The sequence below is a fragment of the Acanthaster planci genome, linkage group LG04 (genome assembly GCF_054643075.1).
Source record: "Acanthaster planci isolate LZ-2023a linkage group LG04, COTS_SCS, whole genome shotgun sequence".
Classification (NCBI taxonomy): domain Eukaryota; kingdom Metazoa; phylum Echinodermata; class Asteroidea; order Valvatida; family Acanthasteridae; genus Acanthaster; species Acanthaster planci.
Window position 1 is genome coordinate 17,233,171 of NC_141780.1, and position 18,669 is coordinate 17,251,839.

General features: G+C 39.9%; 1 protein-coding gene across 1 annotated transcript in view; it reads left to right on the forward strand.

The window, feature by feature from the left end:
• The first annotated feature begins 286 nt into the window (after window positions 1-286).
• LOC110989211 (A disintegrin and metalloproteinase with thrombospondin motifs 9-like) overlaps window positions 287-18,669 on the forward strand; it is a 144,284-nt gene continuing 125,901 nt past the window's right edge. The window contains exons 1-3 of the mRNA XM_087135790.1: window positions 287-839; window positions 1,925-2,325; window positions 5,919-6,072. Of these exons, the coding sequence (XP_086991916.1) occupies window positions 680-839; window positions 1,925-2,325; window positions 5,919-6,072 (715 nt within the window). The 5' untranslated portion in view covers window positions 287-679. The remainder of the gene's footprint in view (window positions 840-1,924; window positions 2,326-5,918; window positions 6,073-18,669) is intronic.

Sequence of the window (18,669 nt, forward strand, 5' to 3'; positions counted from 1 at the left end):
TACTGTGTATTGAACTTCTCTGGATTATCTACTATGGATGCATAAAAATATATCAAGTGGACCCTCTAAAAATCGGAAAGAAATGCTTGAGCGAGCTTAAAGTGCAGAAGTAGCATGTCTTTTCTCTATGGTAGAGGTAAGAGACTGCATAAACCCTCAACTAGATGTATCAATTTGCGTCTGTGCAGCTTGACCACGGAAATCCCGAACGCCGATTGGCCGAATGCGGGGTTTGTGATATACAAGCAACGAGTGCGTAATCCCCATGTACACTGTCTAGAGCCCTTTTTATGTGCCCATGGCACTACTGTGCGTCACCGCGCCGCACGCACTGAAATCGAAGTGTAATTTAGTGTATGCCGCTAATCGCACTGTGGAATTGGCCGTGTATGTACAGGTACATGTACTGCAAGTACTGTATACGTACGAACTAGTGACGAGAGAGCCAGCAGAGTTTGCCGGTCGTTCGGCGGTCAGGCACTCAGTCAATCGGCAACGTGCCACTTGGAACGGTGCCCAGGAATTCCCTGACTAAAAACGTATTGGCCCTTAGCCGAGCCAACCCAACCCAGCTGATCTCCCGGCTCTGAGGAGGAATATCCTCACTACACACTCCGGATTGTTTACGGACCCTTCCCCCATCCACCCACCTCACGCTGCTGATCTGCTGATGAAGTGAATGTGTGATGTTGGTTTTCATGAAAACCTGCAAGATTCTTCAGTCATGTGTATCTTAAATGTAAATACAACGCTATCTGCTGCACTTATTTTGGTTTACTTGGTGTCTGTTCGTTTGGCACAGGGTTTCAACTTTAAATCCGTCCATTGGACAACTCATGGTAAGTATATCCATGTTTTCTCCCTCAATGGTCATGATGGTATATCTTGCAATCTGGTTTTGTTTATGTGGTAGAAAAACTGATTTTTTTTTGGTAATATACTCATCCACTAGCCACTCAAACCGTGTAGACATAAAATTATTGTTGATCAAAAAAGACGCTCCCTTTATCAGTTTATTGATATACTTGTGGTTTTAATTGCATTTTGTTCACACGAAGTAGTTTTAGTAAACTTTGTTATGGACTTGTCTCTGAATATTATGTTTGTAGTTTGATTAAAGTTTTGGCCGCGAAATCATCAAGTCAGTTGAGTGAGGCGTGAAAATCTTGTAGCAATCTTTTTGGTCTAAATGCTGAGCTAGCTCGAATTTTTGCCTACAGCGTTGTTACATAACGCAATCAAGCTTAGCCAGACAACTTCCGATTTGTGGTTACATGGTCTATGGGTTATGTACTTTTATGTGGCTGCTCAATCGCCCAAATGCAACTTAGATTTATGCTACCATGGCTGTATTAATTATACAGTTGGTTTATTTATGCCTACATTGCTTGTGTACGTTTGCTGTAACTCTGAAATGTAATCTGGAATACATAATTATTGCATGGTTATTCCATGGAGGAATAAAACACATCCTACATGGATATTCTCACTTCCAATTGCTGGTCGCGGCTAGTGTGACATCTATGTCGGTGTACAAAATGGAGCGCGCTTGTATGTGTACATGTGCCCACGTGCGAGCCCGCAGCAAGATAATAGACCGCAGATCGTTCTATAGAAACTCACAGGACCAGAGAGTTCATGTGTGGTTCATGGAAGAAATAAAATCCACACGGCACATGGACTACAAATCGCAGGACCCTGAAGCAAATGGTCCCCACTTCAAACATTATACCGATGGGATTGAACCGTAAATTTTCCCGCCATTTTTTGTTAACATTATGCAGGGCACGTGACGTATTCAAAATGGCTGAAAACCAGAAAACTTTATTGTGTTGCGCGTCATCCCTAAAAATGACCGTGTAAAAATGTCGTCCCGGACTGAAATTTTTCGTTTGTCTTCAAGAATCGTTTTATTTATTTCCAGGGTCGGAGCGGTTGGCGCAGTTGTCAGAATATGAAATTGTGACGCCGGTTCGTTTGGACAGTCGCAATGGGTTACCGTTGCCATCGGACGGAACCACTCGACACTTCGAGAAACGTAGTGCTCGCATTCCGCTCAATTCCGGCCGCGAAGCCGAAGACGATGCCGACCAACCTCAGGCAACTTTCCTGCTAGGAGCGTTCCATCAACAGTTCCAGTTGAATCTGTCGCGGGATAATTCCTTCTTGTCGCCGTCCTTTGTCGTGGAATTTTTGGGGGACGAAGACGACGACGAAGACAGTGCCAGGGAGTTGGATACCAGCGCGCCACTTCACTGTTTCTACCGGGGCGTTGTGAACGGCCAGCCCGCCTCGACTGCTGTCTTCAGCCTGTGCGATGGCATGGTAAGTTTAGTTTTCATGGAGCAAAGAAGTTTAGGGAATACATCTTCATACTCAACCCTTACAGGTATTGTGCTAAATATTTAAGACATGCCGCAAATGCAAGGGTTAGGTTTAACCTCCTTTGCATTCACTGGCTTAGGCCTGTATCACCACCATGACGACCTGAATTGCTGATTTGTTGTATTGTTGGAAAACCTTGGAATACGATTAGGGAGGAAATTTTTACACCGTGCGTTTCTTAGGAATATTTGCCTCACTGTACATGAATTGGGAATTGTAAAGATTCATAATAGCAGTTTAAGTCCCAATTAAATGTGTAGAATTCCTGTTCGATATATAGTGGTGGGAATGAGAACTATTGGAAGTTTCCTGTAAGCTTGCAACTTGGTTGCCATACAAAGTGGCCTCAATTGCTTCATACATACACATGCACTTTTAATCAGCATTTTCCCACACGCATAGTGAAGAAGTTCTCATAAAGGGGAAGGTTTGGGTTTTTCTGCATACCATTTGCAGTGTGTTCATCTCTGGTTCATTTTTGCCTTGGGTTATTGGGTATAGACCTGTTAAAAAAGCTGAAACGGCATCATTTTATAGACTTAGAATTCAGACTCAGCATAGAATTTTCTGTGTGTGTGACAGAAGTATTTAAATACACAGATTTGTTCTGCACAGTATGTTATATACACCACTTGTGTGTGGTAGCAGTAGGTTAATCAATGGTGGCCATTTCCTCAGCTCTATGGTCGCAGACACATTCTCACCAGTTCAAAGACAAAACTTCCTCTGAGTCTTAATAAATGAAAGCTCAATACACCTGCCGGACTTGTTCAACTTCCTCAAGACGTGAATCACTGTTAACCTTTTAAGGCTTGACCGACGTTACAACCAAGTGTTTGCAGCATGTGGTGTCAGAATTATATCCAGTGAGGTAATACAGCTATGACGGCAGAATGGGATTATTAAGCAGTGTCTAACTCTCCCTGCCGCTGTACCATCACTATTTTTTATGTCAGAACTGAGCATGGTGTATTCCCAATTCCTGTTTAATGAAGAAAATATGAAGGAAAAGAAATTTACAATTACTTGTACCCCATTTATGAATCCTAAATTATTGTTGGTAACTATTTTGCCCAGGATGTAATTACAATGTCCTAAGTTTTTACCTGTTACATGAACAGCTCTACTTCAACTAGATACCCTCATCATGCACACAAATTTTTGTGTAGGGCTGACTAGAGATACAGTGTCCCTGCGCCAAAGATATTGTACGGTACACAGATTCTGCTTGCTGTTTAGAAAATCACTGTACAATGAACAAATGCACACAGAAATGGATATTTCACATGGATTAATCCTTGCACTTCCAAGATATTTGTGAGGTAAATAAGACTTAAAGGTGTATTTTACAACTTTATTGTCTGTGAACTTCGCATGACCTTGCAGGACTTCCAAGCCCTAAGGCTATTTTGCCACTGAATTTACATCCCCAGTGAACAACCTGAAAGAGCAAACAAAACTTGTCATATAACGGCGGGCGCCAGGCCTGCACTGATGACTTGATCCATTTGGTAGTTTTAGTTCTCACGCCTTCTCAGAATGCGTATGATGTAAATCACTGAGACTGAGATACATGTAGGTCTGATAATTACGAGGTAAATTTCAGTATGAAATTCAAAGTAATTGGTTTGGATTGAGAGATCTACGTGGGACATCAGTAGGAATGGCCACTTAAATATACATCTCAAAAAGGGGCCTGAATGCTTTCATTGCTACTCTTTTAAGACTTAAGGATTGGCACCTGCTTCATACCAATGCTCTATAAGGTTAGTCACACTATGGTGTCACCACAGAGTAATAGGGGTCTCATAACTGTAGCCTCTTGATACTGTTGTGGTTTAACCTTGAGTGTGTTCCCACAGAGGTTGATAAAGTCCTATTATATAAATCTCACTTTGGCAAATTGTAATTTGTTACTTGGCAGAATTAATTAACAAACTTTATTGGACACAAGTGGTTGCCACATGTTATCACTTTGCCCTGAGATGGTACTGGACAGAGAAATTCAAAGGATTTCCAGTTCGTTTCGAGATCTTTTATAATCTATTGTGAAAGTTTGGTAACATGAATAACTGTGGTCAACCTGGTCATCAAATTTTATGATTTTCTTTCATGACAAAAGCCAGCTTTACTACATTAATCACCAGCCCCATGCACACTCTTATGAATGCAAGTGATGGCCATATGTTATTAACTACTTTAAATAAATTTATGACTTTTGTCCCGAGACTTCTGACCTTTTCATCTAATATTTGATGGCACAATTACCATCATGAGTGAAATACTTTGCCAGTGGCTGAAAGTAGTAGATTGCCTTGAAACTTACAAATATGTGTTTTCAGCCTTGGTTAGGATTCAGAATAGAATGCATATATTGAAAGCAGTAGATATTTAAAATGTAATTTCGACTTACATATTTAACCTTTCTAGTGTTTTAACTGTCAAAAACAGTCAAAAATGCCGTCCAATGGATTTCCCTCAGTACCCAGACACGTATGGCAAATTTGACTGATTTTGACTGATATGATAACTGTGTCAAGAATGTATCAAAGCATAGGAGGGTTGAAGGACTGGGACTGTTCATGATTTACTGGTCAATCGCATATAAATACTACTAACTGAACCAACTTTTTGTTTGCTTTGATTTCAAGTTTTATACAGCAGCGTTATGACCTAAATAATATACCCTTGGAAATGACAAATGTAAACAGAGTGTTCTTAATTGTAAATATTTACCAACTCCCTGTAGGTCAGTATGCAAGAAGAATGAAATGGTTTTTGCCAAGTTTACCATGTCATCCTAGCCACAGTTTTCTATTATTGGGCATTTTTTTAAAGTGCTGGTGACTGCAGCTTTCCAAGTGCTAGATGTTATCCAACCGTGCTTAGTTGAGAAGTAACGAAACAAAGGAAAGTGCTGGTGTGTAATGTGGGGCATATTCCTATTATTCAGTAAAGCAGACATGGCAGTGAAAAATCTTAACAGACTAAAGCTTTGAGAATTACAAGGACGATTTCTTGGGTGGTAGACAGATAGCCCCTTAACGTTGGATTTTCTTACCAAAAAGAACTGCTGGGGACGGGTTTTTTTTACCTGTAAATTCTTCAACCTTGCAATTGCGCTTTGACCCACCTAAGCATAACGCGCTCATATGTCAACTACTGAGCTCAAACCTGAGTCGACCCAGAGACCGCGGAAGTGGAAAAATAATTCTTAAAGGAGTGCACATGTCCTAAATAAGGAATATTATGTGTGTTCTTCCAGCGTCAAGTGGTTGCGTGAAAACTGCTGAAGGAAAAATTGAAAACCTGGAGGGTGGGAGGGTGGAGCAAGGAGTGGAGAAATAAAGTTGGTAGGTTGGTCAAAGCACTGTGCTTGTACCTGGTAGTTCACTGCCTGCATTGTGCCTAGTGATAAGGTTGTCAAATTGGTGAGGTGTAATACACTGTGATATTGATGAAAGTGTACTTTCTAAAATTAAATCTGAATTGAGCTCTCAAGAAAACAAATTATTTGGTTAAACCCTATCCAGCATGGACTATTTCAAACCCCAGAAGGGATGCAGTATTTTGTTGAACCCCTGGAAGATTCCACTTCTTCAGATGAGGGAAGCGCAAGACCTCACATTGTGTATCCGACGACAGCTCTCCAGGATTTGAATAAGAATTCTGGTTGTGGATTGACTGGTGAGTGATTGAATTTTTGTGCAATTAGATTAGCTGGTTTTCTGTTTTGATTTTAAAAAAATGTATAATTTGCTGGTATGAAGTAGATTTTTGGACAAAATAATTGTATATGTATAACACCATAACACCACTTGTTTTGTACAGATATAGAAAAACTGGAAAAGAACCACTGCAGTTAACAATGCATTTCAGTTTGGCAATGAATGTGGTTAAAATCCACCCTTCAATGTTTTTGTTGATTTTTATCTGAGAATGTCACTTTGGAAAATGTTTGAAACTGTTTTCAAATCTTATCCTGCATTACTAAGGTGTTCTATATTCATCATTGATGTCTACCACTCTTCTTTACAATGATTATAACACAGATTATAATCTGGCTTAGTTCAAAAGTTACTGATTGACCATTCAGTTGATTAAACAGGGGATTTGTTCCAAAAGGTTGACTATTAAAAGAGGGATTTCTCTTTTTCTTTAATCTACCGTAATCCTATTAGGGACTGAGGTTGATCTCATTATGTGCTAAAAGGTGGTTGAGCTCACTGATTTCTAAATGCTCGTAGACTTATAGGAAACAGGTTTCTTTACTCACAAATGAAAAATTGCCAGATGCCCTTTGATTGGGAAAATCCCTTGCTCATTTCAGCTCATCTTCAGGAGTGAAATTGCATTCGGTGTATTGGTACTCCTGAACAGTGTGACTCCCAGGTTGAGAGGTCAGGATTTTTTAAGCAGGACTTTGGTGGGGTAGTGGTGATCCATTACTCGCAAGGCATTTTGTCTGTTGGAAAAAGGAAGCCTTTACCATTCAGGAAATCAGTGATATATTTTCATTACTTTAACTTCACAGGGTTATCATAGAGATGCCACTTTTCCGATTTTAATCGGGAATCCGACTTTTTCTTATTTTTCTCCCCAAATCCGATTTTTTTTACATTTCCCCCTTCAATGTTTTCAACATTGACAAAATTAGATAAAGAAGAAAAGACTGGAAGCAAATCTATGATGCGCAAATGTCCTGCGCCACGCGACTGGGTATTTGATCTTGTGAGCAGTTGTCAGTAGAGTGCTTACGTCAGTCATATTGTGGTGCGAAATACGAAGGACGGTGTTGAGTGGTGTCGTCAGTAACTGGAAATAGGCTAGTGGCATCTCTGATATTGAGTCACTTGTAAAGTAGTACTTTACTTAATCCTACAGAATCCTCCAAAGAGTTTGAAGGATCTGGGAGTGACAGGTTTGTCAATTACCAGTGATTTCTTGTAATCCAGCACTGACTCCATACAGCAGTACCAAGGCTTCCTGTGGACCTGGCTCCTCACCAATAGATTGAGACTAATTCCTCAATCAGAAACTGTTTCAGAATACTGTTTACATGTATATGAAAACAGTCAGTGTTTGCATTAAAAAGCAAAACTGAAGGATGTGTGTTGAAATATGAGGAAGAAGCCTGCATCCTAGGGCTTCAGTTGATTTAAATATTGCATTACCACAGGTTTTGGCCCTTGTGACAACTACGTGGGATTTGGCCCCAAGTTGACTTGTGTGCAAGTGTAAATTCCAGTATGAAACCATGGAACAGTTTCTGGGTTGACTGAGGTTTGAGCTCATTGGAGTCAGACAGGACATGGAGTCTTCAGATTTGGGGCTTCAGTGACTCAAGCGTGCCCTTCCTTGGGTTCCTTGTGGTATGGCCTACTTGCATTGTGGCTATGAAGTGTATTGGAGTCTCTGGGAAGATGTTAAATGGAATTAGAATAAAGGTGGTGATAAAACACGCTGGGTGCAAGAGACGGTTGTTTTCTTGTTTTTGGTGAGAGCACACAAATCATTGTGTGGCTTGCACAAAGGCGCTTCTTAACATGTTGTTGGGATGCTGTGTCTTGCAGCTGGGGTCACTCGGTCAGCAGAAAGAAGTTAACTAAGTCACAGTGTTGGTTTTGAAGGCTGAGTGAAAAGTGGAAGGGGTGACACCGAAAGTAAATGGCTGTTCACACTGTTTGCGACTGGCCAGAATAATTGACCCAAACAAAACCAGGGTGTACTGTAGGATAGTACTGTAATATAGAAGTATGGCTGGTGTTTGCTGAGTCAGGACTGGCCCGATACTACCTCCCCATGCCAGGTCCCAGTAGCCAACTTCCTGCACCATGGGAGGCAAATTGGACTGATATTCAAGAGCATTGAGGCTCTCCGAGTGTGCGAGCATGCATGCAGCGTTACGTCTTCTGTTTTTCTTTGTCAAGAATTAACCCCCGAGTTCACGCAATAAAAAGAGGAATGTATGTAGTTTTGTTATGTTAGTGGATTTTTTGTGAAATGCAGAATCTTGATTTCACAGGCTTGAAGGCTTATGTAAAACAAAAATTAAAAGCATTATTCTTTTACATCTTGTTCCATTATTCTTTAAAACTAATTGAAACTGTGACGGGAGACGCCTTTCTTACCCTGCGCTTGATCTGACCTTGGTGTGTGGTTTGTAGGACTGTGTTACAACATTTTTATTAGTGAAAAGGATCATACTTTAGGTGCAAGTACAATGTGGAGAGTTACATGTATGTCAGCTTGTTACCTAAATCACAGTGCTGAGTAATTTATGAATCTTGTACTTCTGTGGCCTGTACAAATACTTTTACATTGTACCTTGATGTACATATTAAATGGTGGTACCAGGTTGCAAGATGACAGTCAGAAATGTACCTGAAGCTGTAAATGGTCAGATACACGTAAGCTTCTATTAAAAATTTGGTAGTAGATACATGTATGATATAATTTCACTTCTCATCTGTTGTATATTTGTCCAAGCTACTTGGCCAGAGTGGCCTCTTGCCATTCAACTTCATAGATGGCCAAAACCTGTCATCACTGGTAATGCTGTGTTTTCATGTTTACACAGAGGAGGCAAAAGGGGCCATAGTGCTCCAGAAGATGATGTAAAGACAAGACGACTGTAGAGATCATGTTTATTATTGTTCACAAGAAAGGTTTGCTAATGCAGAGGTGACCACAGAGTAAGGGGTGGGGGAAAAGAATGCCACCGGAAGAAGCATAGGGTTGGTTCATTCCTATGTCTAGGTGCGCCATGTTCAGTTTGCCATTTTTGTTCCAGGTCTCATGCATTCTCAAATCCTCTCCAATATGTAGTGTATTTACTCAACAACATAAAAGGACCATTGCCTCATAGACTAATATTTAGTTTAAATAATCAGGTTCATCAAACTGTAGTTTATATTTTTAAATTATATATAGAACATCTGCAGGAGAGTAAAATGGTCACAGTTAACCACATGTGTGGGTCACCTGCAGTCACCTACACAAGTCCTGTGTGCCAGCTGACTTCGGACACACACATAGAGTGAACAGTTTGAACCAATTAAATTGAATGCATCTTTAAGTAACGGTGAGTGAAAATCCCAAATTAACTTCAGATTTAATCTGCAGATTTCTTCAAATTTCCCCAATTTGAATTTGTGAAATCAGAAAGCTAGAGTTTCCTCCAGTTGAATTACAAGTCCAAAGAATTGATTTTACTTCCGACAGCACAAGTCATAATCCACATGGGGTATTTGTAAGTTCCTGATAAAGAAGCCTAATTCTTTTATTAGAATTAGGCCTAATTCTTTTATCAAGTGGCATTTCTATGATGAGGTGGAACCCTGATTTTTCAGTGGAAGTGAACAGTGAGAAGGTGTCAGGGGACCAGCCCTGGAGGACAGTGAGTGAGAGGTTGCAGCCTGTGTATCAGGTGTTGATATTAAGTTCAGGGCTCCTTGTACTTGCGCCTTGGCCACTCCTTTAGTCTTGGATACTCGATTTCAGGTCTGTCTGAAAGATTCAGAAAACTGCCAGTGGGGGGGGTTGAATGCTTGCATTGTTTCATAAGATAATGTTGGAAATATGACAACAACATTGTGCAGTGTAGATTTTTAAACATCAGCTAGCACTTATTACATAACTGGAAAGCAAATCATTTTGCCTCTACTTTCATTCCATGCTGTTTTAATTAACAAGTGCCTGTACATGTCCATGTCTTATTGTTACCTTTTTGATGGGGGAGGCAAAGTACACGGTGTACTCTGTTGAAAGTAACCTAATTTGTGTTCTTGAATAAAGATGTTGAGGTTTTTCCAGTGATAATGTTCTTTGCAGTTGTATCATTTGGGAAATTGAAATGAGACTGATTGTGAAAAAGAGGATAACTGCAGGGTTGTGTCCGCCCCCGAGCGGAAGTGTACCCCAGTCAGTGAAAAGAAAGACAGGTGGTTGCAAGCGAGTTCTTGCATACGTTGTGCGTGTACACAAAGACCATACATGCCGGAGTAAATTAGTTACGCATATTCAGCATGCTCCTCGTCAAAGGCGCATATACTTGTGCACCTCATGGCGCACCTATGCGGTGAGTATGCAGATAGTATCTTGATTTGGCCTGTTGTACACATAGTGTAGGGACTTCTGTTCCACAAGCATGTTCTACATGTGCATTGAACGTGAAAGATGCACTTCATCTGCTGTGGTTCAGTGGTAAATTTTACCGGTAAAGATCTAAGGAATGAAATAAAATGAGAAAATATATTGAAGGGAGTAGAGCTAAAAAAATGAATTGTGTGTTATGTGCATAGAACAGAATAGTTTGTCTTGCCTGTAAAGGCAGGCGTATACAATCTTTGCACTTAAAGTGAACCCTGCCGATTAAAAGCAGTAACAATTCAAACAGCCCTAAACCTGTAAGAAAACAATGGTTCATTGTTTGTCAAGGCCTGTGTCTGTTCTGCATGGCCTCCCAGCAATGCAAAGTCAAGCTTGCATGAAGGTTCAATCCCTCTGATACCAAACTGGATGTCTCCTTTTGTAACAGCCGTTCAAAAAGTACATCTACTTGAACTTCATACTTTTAAGTATTCCATAGAATTTGCAACGCTTGGGCATATTATTTGTGAAAAGTTAGGCCTAGACTTTAGAGATCAAGGACTTTTAACTCAAGGTAGTGACAAATGGAAAAACTCTAAAATCTTGATCTTACTGTTTCTAATAAACAACAAACAGTATCATACGTGTACAGAATGTCCAGCTGAACATCCGTTGTCTGACACTAGCCTAAGACCGTTTTTAAAATAAATGGATTCGGCTTAGACTTTGGTTTCGCTGGTTCCAGCCATTTTGAAGCAGCGTTCAAAACCACATGAACAAGCTCTGACTGGAACCAGCGAAACTGAAGTCTAAGCCAAATCCACTCGCTTCGAAAATGCTCACAGTCTGTCCGAAAGAAATCCTTACAACAGAAAAAGAAAAGGTTTTTCTTGATTTCATGGTTAAGTCTTTCTTTCTACCATCTGTAGCATGCCTTTTGGCAAGGACATATCCAAATAAAGCTAAAATTGATATACTGTGCATGTAAACCTACTTTTACTCTTGCTCAAGTTGCACGTTTATGTCACCTTTCAATAAATGTCACCAATAAAATAAGCTGGGAATTGCTTGATATAAATGCAATATTTTGTTTCGTCACTTCCTTACGGAAGTTTGATTTCAACATAAATAATCTCTGATCAACAATACTACACATGGCAACAGCAAAATGTCATTTGTGACCATCAGTTGACATCACCTTGTTCTGTAGTTATTATAATTGGTTTTTTTTTTAATCCAACCATCCATTTGAGGGTAAAAAGGGTGGTCATCTTGTTGCAATTTTGGGTAACTTGTAATAATGACCATACAGACTTTACAATGAAACATTGAAACAGCTGCATTGTGAGTTAAGGGTAGGCTAAGGCAAAGATGGAGGTCCGTGGGAGTAAAAAGGACTTTCTGGATTTCCTCCGGCAAATATGGGCAGTGGAAAATGGCACTCTGACAGACAGCATCTAGGCAGAGATTCCAGACTTTTCACAGATGACTGCCAAAACAACAACTTCATCTACATGAAATAATGGGTGTGATCTGAGCTTCCCAAATACTTGTGAAAACACTGGTTATGGCTCATGATGATTCAAGTATTCCCTAAAAGGATCTGGGTGAATAACACTTTCATCACATCTAGCGGCATCTCATCAACTCAGGGGGTCATTGTGCAATGTTTCCTCAAGTATCTGCATTACAACCATATCGATGCAGCAGAAAAATTGTTTGTTGTACATACACTACCTCTCACTGATCGGATGTGGTTGGACTGCTGTGTATTAAATGCACATATTCAATGAAATGAAAGGGTTTCAAGTATACGTGTATTTACCTGTCAGTTTGCGCATTGGCTTGCCCTGAGTAGCTTTCCTGTATCAAGAAGCATCCATTTTGAATAAATGAATAAAAATGAATTTACAGATCAATCTGTTTAATATTTGCCAATAATCGCAAGTACAAATGCTCTGTGGCTCAGGAACTCTGTGGAGGTGAAAAGCTTTGCTTTGAACCCACTTCCTGAAGGGTGGTCCTATCTCGTCAGTGGATTGTCTGTCATCTGGCAGCCCAAGATGGATAAGCCCAGCTTTAATCTGCCAGTGTCCAGGATATAATCCCCAGTGTTACCCTGTTTAATCCCTTGTGCAAATCCAGATTAAAATTTACTCCAGATTGAAGGGTTTTCCAACTCTTTTCAGTCACCAAACTATTGAAGTTGTCACGGTCGCGAAAGCTTCTTCTCAAGACATGTGGGATGGACGTTCAGACAACTCACCTGCATTCTTAAATCAATGTTTGATGTCTTAATCCAGAGGTTTTGATCCAGTGTGCCTGAAGGCCTCCTTGGTTTTTAGTTCGGAATGTTTTAGACTGCATCTTTGCTGCGGAATAATTGTACTTAGTGTTTACTGTATATGTTGCCTTTGTAGTCTGGTAAAGCTTTATCCATTTCAGCCAGTGTAATCTTGTAGCTTATAGGAAGGCTGCTAATGTCAGATTTCTTTCTATTGCTATCACTGTTCTGTGTTAAGTACACAGTCACAGCCATAAAGCCAGCATTCTTCATGCATATACCTCACAAAGAATATAGTTTAGGTTTTAGTGGTGTATACCGGTATCATATTGCATTGTCAAAATGCACACTTTATTCTTTTGGGTGGGTTGGATGTACTAGTTTCTACTAAAAACTGATCTACATACGTTTATACATTGTCATACTGAAATTAAGGCGGTGCAGATTTTGGTATTGCATTGCCACCAGTTTATAAATTATTGGAAATAAATGCCATAAATTATTACTAGTTTGATAAATCAGTAAATTGGCCCCTCTGTAGAGTCAATGCTGACCTGATTAAAATGTCATAAAGTTGTCCAAGTTTATTTGGTCAAAAGGATCCAGTTAATACCTTGTGAGTGATAAGGTTCAACATGTGTGTACAAGCAATATTATCTTGTCCCAACTGCCACTCCTTTATTATGGTTCAGATCAGGTATTCACACTTCTCATTACTGTGAGCCTACTCTCCCCATATAATGTCTGTATGTAGCATGGTGACCCTTGGCCAGACTTCAGTCTGTAACCTGGACTTTGGCTGGCTCAGTCCTGTTGATACATCAGCTTTGAATTGCGCCAATATCAACTTGTAGTGTGAGGATCACAGCGTTAAAATTTGTTTCATTGCTTCAAGTTGAAACAGTGCACTTTTTAAAGAGCATGTCCCCACTTGAGGGCTTTCACACTAACTCCATTTCGATCCGTGTTCGAACCTACCCGGGTCCACACCAGTTCAATTCCAAAAATTTTCAACATGGGTTGGAGAGATGCAACATTCACACCACATTTGCATGGACCAGCTCTTGCGTGATCCGTGTAATGTCTGATCCGGATATCGGGCCAGCGTATTCACACTGTTGTATTCTCAACCCGGAGAGGCCCAGTGGCGCACAGCGTTGGCTCTTCCCATAATACATTGCAGCGTGCCAGTTTACTGTGTCAACAAGCAGATGCCCGGGCTCAATTGTCAGCCTGCACCCGAGGACTGAGTCCAACATCTCAAAGTGGGGACAGGTTTTTCTTTTTCCCTCAGATTGGTGCCTGTTGTGGTCCTTTACTTTCTTTCTTGTACTCGTACTTTAAGTTCTTCAGCTTGTTGCGGCACTGGCTTGGCGTCTTATCCCATATGCCTTGCTCAGCCAAAACGTCAGCTATCTTGCCAAAAACCTTAACTATTGCGTGTCCTCCGCCGACCAAATCGCTGGAAGCGCCTTGACTTCTTCGTCCTTCCATGACGGTCTGTCTGCTTTTCCTTTTTCGGCTTTTTTGTCCTTTTTGGGGCCCATTTTTAGTGATGACTGTTCAGCGATGAGTGTCATACTACGTGTACACGTGTAAAGCGACAACCACACTGGCTGCAATCGTTTATTGACCTTTGACATGTCATTAAAAAATTGTTACATCATGGGTGCATCAACACGGATCAGCCGCATGACTCGGGCCGTTCACACTATCATTTTCTACACGGGTCACTTCAAAAAATACAGTTTCGATCCGGCTTGAAATTTTCAATCCTGGTTGCTACCAGGGTGGTTTCGATCCAGCTGGAGTGCCTTTCCCAGTTCGGCTTGGGTTGAAGCTTTTCAAGTGTGAAACGGTTCATAAAAAATCTCGGGGTTCGTTCTGGTTCCAACCCTGAGATTTCGGACAGTGTGAAAAGCCCTCTGTTTTGTAACAAACTTAGTTAGTGATATCAATTTAGCTAATTTTGGTGATGATATTAATATCATTAACTGCTTGCAGTACCCGCCGGTGAATTGGATTTGAGTCAGACAAACTTGGTGGTTGAGTGGTTGAGATGTCTGCACTACACTAGTAAGCATGAAGTAGTGGGTTTGAATCACACCTGACTGAGCTTGTGAGTTTTATTCTGAGCTCTCAGACCTCACTTAGGATACAGACAAGGATACATGTCGGTGAACCTAGTAGAAAATGCATGTAACCTGTGAGGTGATACATGAAGGAATTTCACCAAATGTGTAAAGCTGGAAATGAGTCTGCCGTTGTTTCCAGTTTCAAGAAATGAGTGAAGAGGAGATGGAAAGTAACGCTTGGGCTGTACTGTCTCCCTACTCCTACCAACACTCATTCTCGATCACCCTCCTTATCCCAACATCGGATTTGATATCATCCAAAATTGAGAAATTTAACTTCAAATTGACTTTGGGTTGCAAGAGGGTAAAAAGTTATACATCACCAAACTTTCTAAGTATCAAATTCTAGGCAATCCTTGTTTGAAGTACTTGATCTGTTTACATTTGCTGACTTCGTTCTAGCAGAGCTGCCAGGCCCCTTTCATAGGTTCCCAAGCATTTGGCGCCAAATGTCTTCAGTCCTGAGTATTTACTTAGGGAACAAAACACATAGCTCCCAAAATAGTGACAGGAGATAAAACGGCACACTGACATCTGTAAACAAATGGAGGTAACAGGTAAACAGCAACAGAGGAGGCAGTGAAATTGGCAATTTATTAAAATACAATGAAGTGTCTCTGATTTTCAATTAATTACGCACCTGTAAGGCCACACATGGTGCCCCACATAAACCAGGACTGTGTACACTCCAGTCACTAGGCTTCTCCTGAACATTTACAAGGGATTAGAACTCAAGGATAATGAGCTTCAATAATGAGGGTTCTGTTTAGGCTTCAGGTTTAAATTGGACAGAGTTGTGCTTTGTATAGGCAGACATCCACAAAATGGATATGAGAGTTTTATTTGGGATTGTTTGTTCTTGGAGAGTGAAAATGAAACGTGGTGGTATCTTGTGAGGAGTCCTTGCTTTACTTCCAGTCATTGTCCCTTTTTAGGTAAAGGATGTTTATCTTTTGCCTCGTTAGTTGCAAGAATGTTTTTAGCAATTTCTCGCAGTTCAGCAATCAAAAAATGCCAAAAAAAAGTAAGAAATATTGATAAATTATGTTTTGGAAATGTTATCAAACCTTTCAAACTGAAATTGAGAAAGAAGTGTCAACCCCTTCCTTATTTCACTTTCTACTGGTAGATATGTGGAATGGTTCCATACATTCACTGTAAACAAAAATTAGTCATGTTGACTAATAATACTAATTAAAAGTCCAGCTCTAAGTCTAAAATGACCAATTTGAATTAGTTAGACAGACCAATAACTAATTTAAATTAGTCAGGCAAGCCAATGACTAACATTTGTTCATCAAAGATAAGTCTAATATTTGTAGAATTTGACCAAAGTCGGTCACTGTTGACTAAATATTAGTTCTCTCTCAATTTAATTAGTCAGTGAGACCCGACTTACCATTTGAGCACAAAATGACTAACTTTTGTTAATAGTGTTCTTGCTTTATTTCACCAATTTTCATGGATAAACATCTGATAAAGATTACTGACATTTTGCTTCAACTTGGAAATTGAAGAAAAAGCTGCAATGCTTGCCAAGTGGCATCTTAGACAACTAAGCGGAAGATAAGCACATGTATGTAATACATGTAAAACTCGCTCAAACATCCTTTACATATGCAGTGCTTCTTTACACCGTGCTGGATGTTTATGTCCCAATAAAAACTGATTTAAGCATTGAAATGACCAAAGAATTAGTACATTAATTCATTTCGAGACACTGTATTTTCACACAAGTAGGCTTTTTGCCTTGTACCAAGGCTGGCGTGAAGGTTAGTTGAAAGTGCCGACACACTCGGTGAACCGTTGAAGTTCAAGCTACCATTGACTTAAATGGGAGTATTTGGTGATTGTTAAAACTTAAAAAAACCATTCCATGGTGGCAGTATGAAATGCAACAATGCTCACGTATTGCTCTGTTGGGCATCAGTTGGTGATCAGTCACTTCATTACACTAGAGGTACAATGGTGGCTGTGGTGTTGTCTTGTATGTATGTACTCTGTAGCCATTCACTCAGTTTTATTTATTTATAAATACATGTCTGTTGAGACCATGATTCCTACAGTGAAGTAATGCTACAAGTCTGATTTATACTGAACCCAGGCAATAACTAGTTATGTGAACATTGTGTAGTCTTCATTGTCTTCTGGATAAACATTCATCTGTTGTTATTTGTATTAAAAGAAAAAGCAGAGCCACTGAGCCAGTGTAAAGTAAAGCTGGTTCTCAGCAGATTCCTTCATGTATGTAGTATAGTGCAAAGCTATTAAACACAACTACTAACTTACTAAGTGGATCAGCTAAGCAGCAAGTTCATAACAGATCCAGTAACCACAGCCATTTTGCACAGCCTTATCAAGTACAACCACTCAGCAGAACCATTACACTGATCTACACGTACAATACTAAGCAGACCTAAAAAGCAAAATCATTAAGCAGAGCCATTGAGCCGATCTAAGCCAAGTTGGTGAGCAGGACAGTGAAGCAGATCAACAAGGAGAGTTGGTAAAAAGTTTTGCTGAGCAGAGCTAATTTAATACAGTAGGGCGAGTCACAGGTTCAATGCAGAGCACCCACACGCATCTACATTATACTAGTAGGCTTACACGCTATGGTTATGGTGGCTTGCACTTTAGCTGAGCAGTGGGAAGTTCTGCTGGTTTTACACATGTAAGCAAAGCTCCTTATTTTGGGGGGTTCAGTTGGATTTTGAACAATTTTCATGAAAATAATGATTTGTTGCAAAGCTTTGCTTGCAGTAACTGGACCTTTACAAAGTTTGGTATAGAAATCTATGTTTAAAGAATTGCCTTCCCAAATATGGAAATTGCCAGCTTTGGTAAAAAAAAAAAAAAAGCGAAAAAAGTAGAAAATTTATTCATGGCATTGAATGACACAGCCATGCATGACACCCAAACAGAAATTCTTTCCTGTATTCATGCTGTGACATTTCATTCATCAAAATGGTTGTGCCAAAGAATTCTTGTTGGTTGTACAGTGCTGGCCCACTATTCATGGTATTTTGTGGCATTGTGTGGGTGTGTTATCATTTCAGGTTTTGCCTTCTTTAAAAAAAGGATTTTTACCTGTGTAAATTTCTAATGAAAATGATTTCAATGGGAACAATAAGACATGGCGTGGTTTTGTGGTGGATCATTTTTGCAATAGGTGATAGAAAAATATTATTTCTCTTTGCTGTAATTTTTCTAATGCACTTGCACGTTTGTTTCAATAATTTTTTGAAAAGGCAAGTACATGTGTACAAATGAAACATTTCTGAAAATCGATTCCTCCAAAATTTATCATTCTCTTGAAAGGTTTATTCCCAGACGAAAGGAGCCAAAAATAAACAAACGTTTAATTTTAGATAAATTATGCTAAACTAGCTGAAACATTTTCATTCACTTTATTTTCAAACCCCGCTCCTCCTCAGCCCCTCCCCCCATAAAGAATAGTGCTCTAAGTTGTTAGTGGTTTAAAACGTGTGATAGGTGTGTCTTGTTCATGCTAAAATGCCAGCTGTATTTGTTACACTTCACAGGTTTTAACCTTGCAAAAGTTGTAGGTAAAATCAACTCCCCCCCAAACATTCCTTCAAGTTGAAAACAGGTAGGCTTATTGTCCTACCTGAAAAATAAGCGAATGAGATATGATTAAAAACATGTAGGTAAAATCAACTCCCCCCAAACATTCCTTCAAGTCGAGAACAGGTAGGCTTATTGTCCGCCCTGAAAAATAAGCGAATGAGATATGATTAAAAACATGCAGCTTTG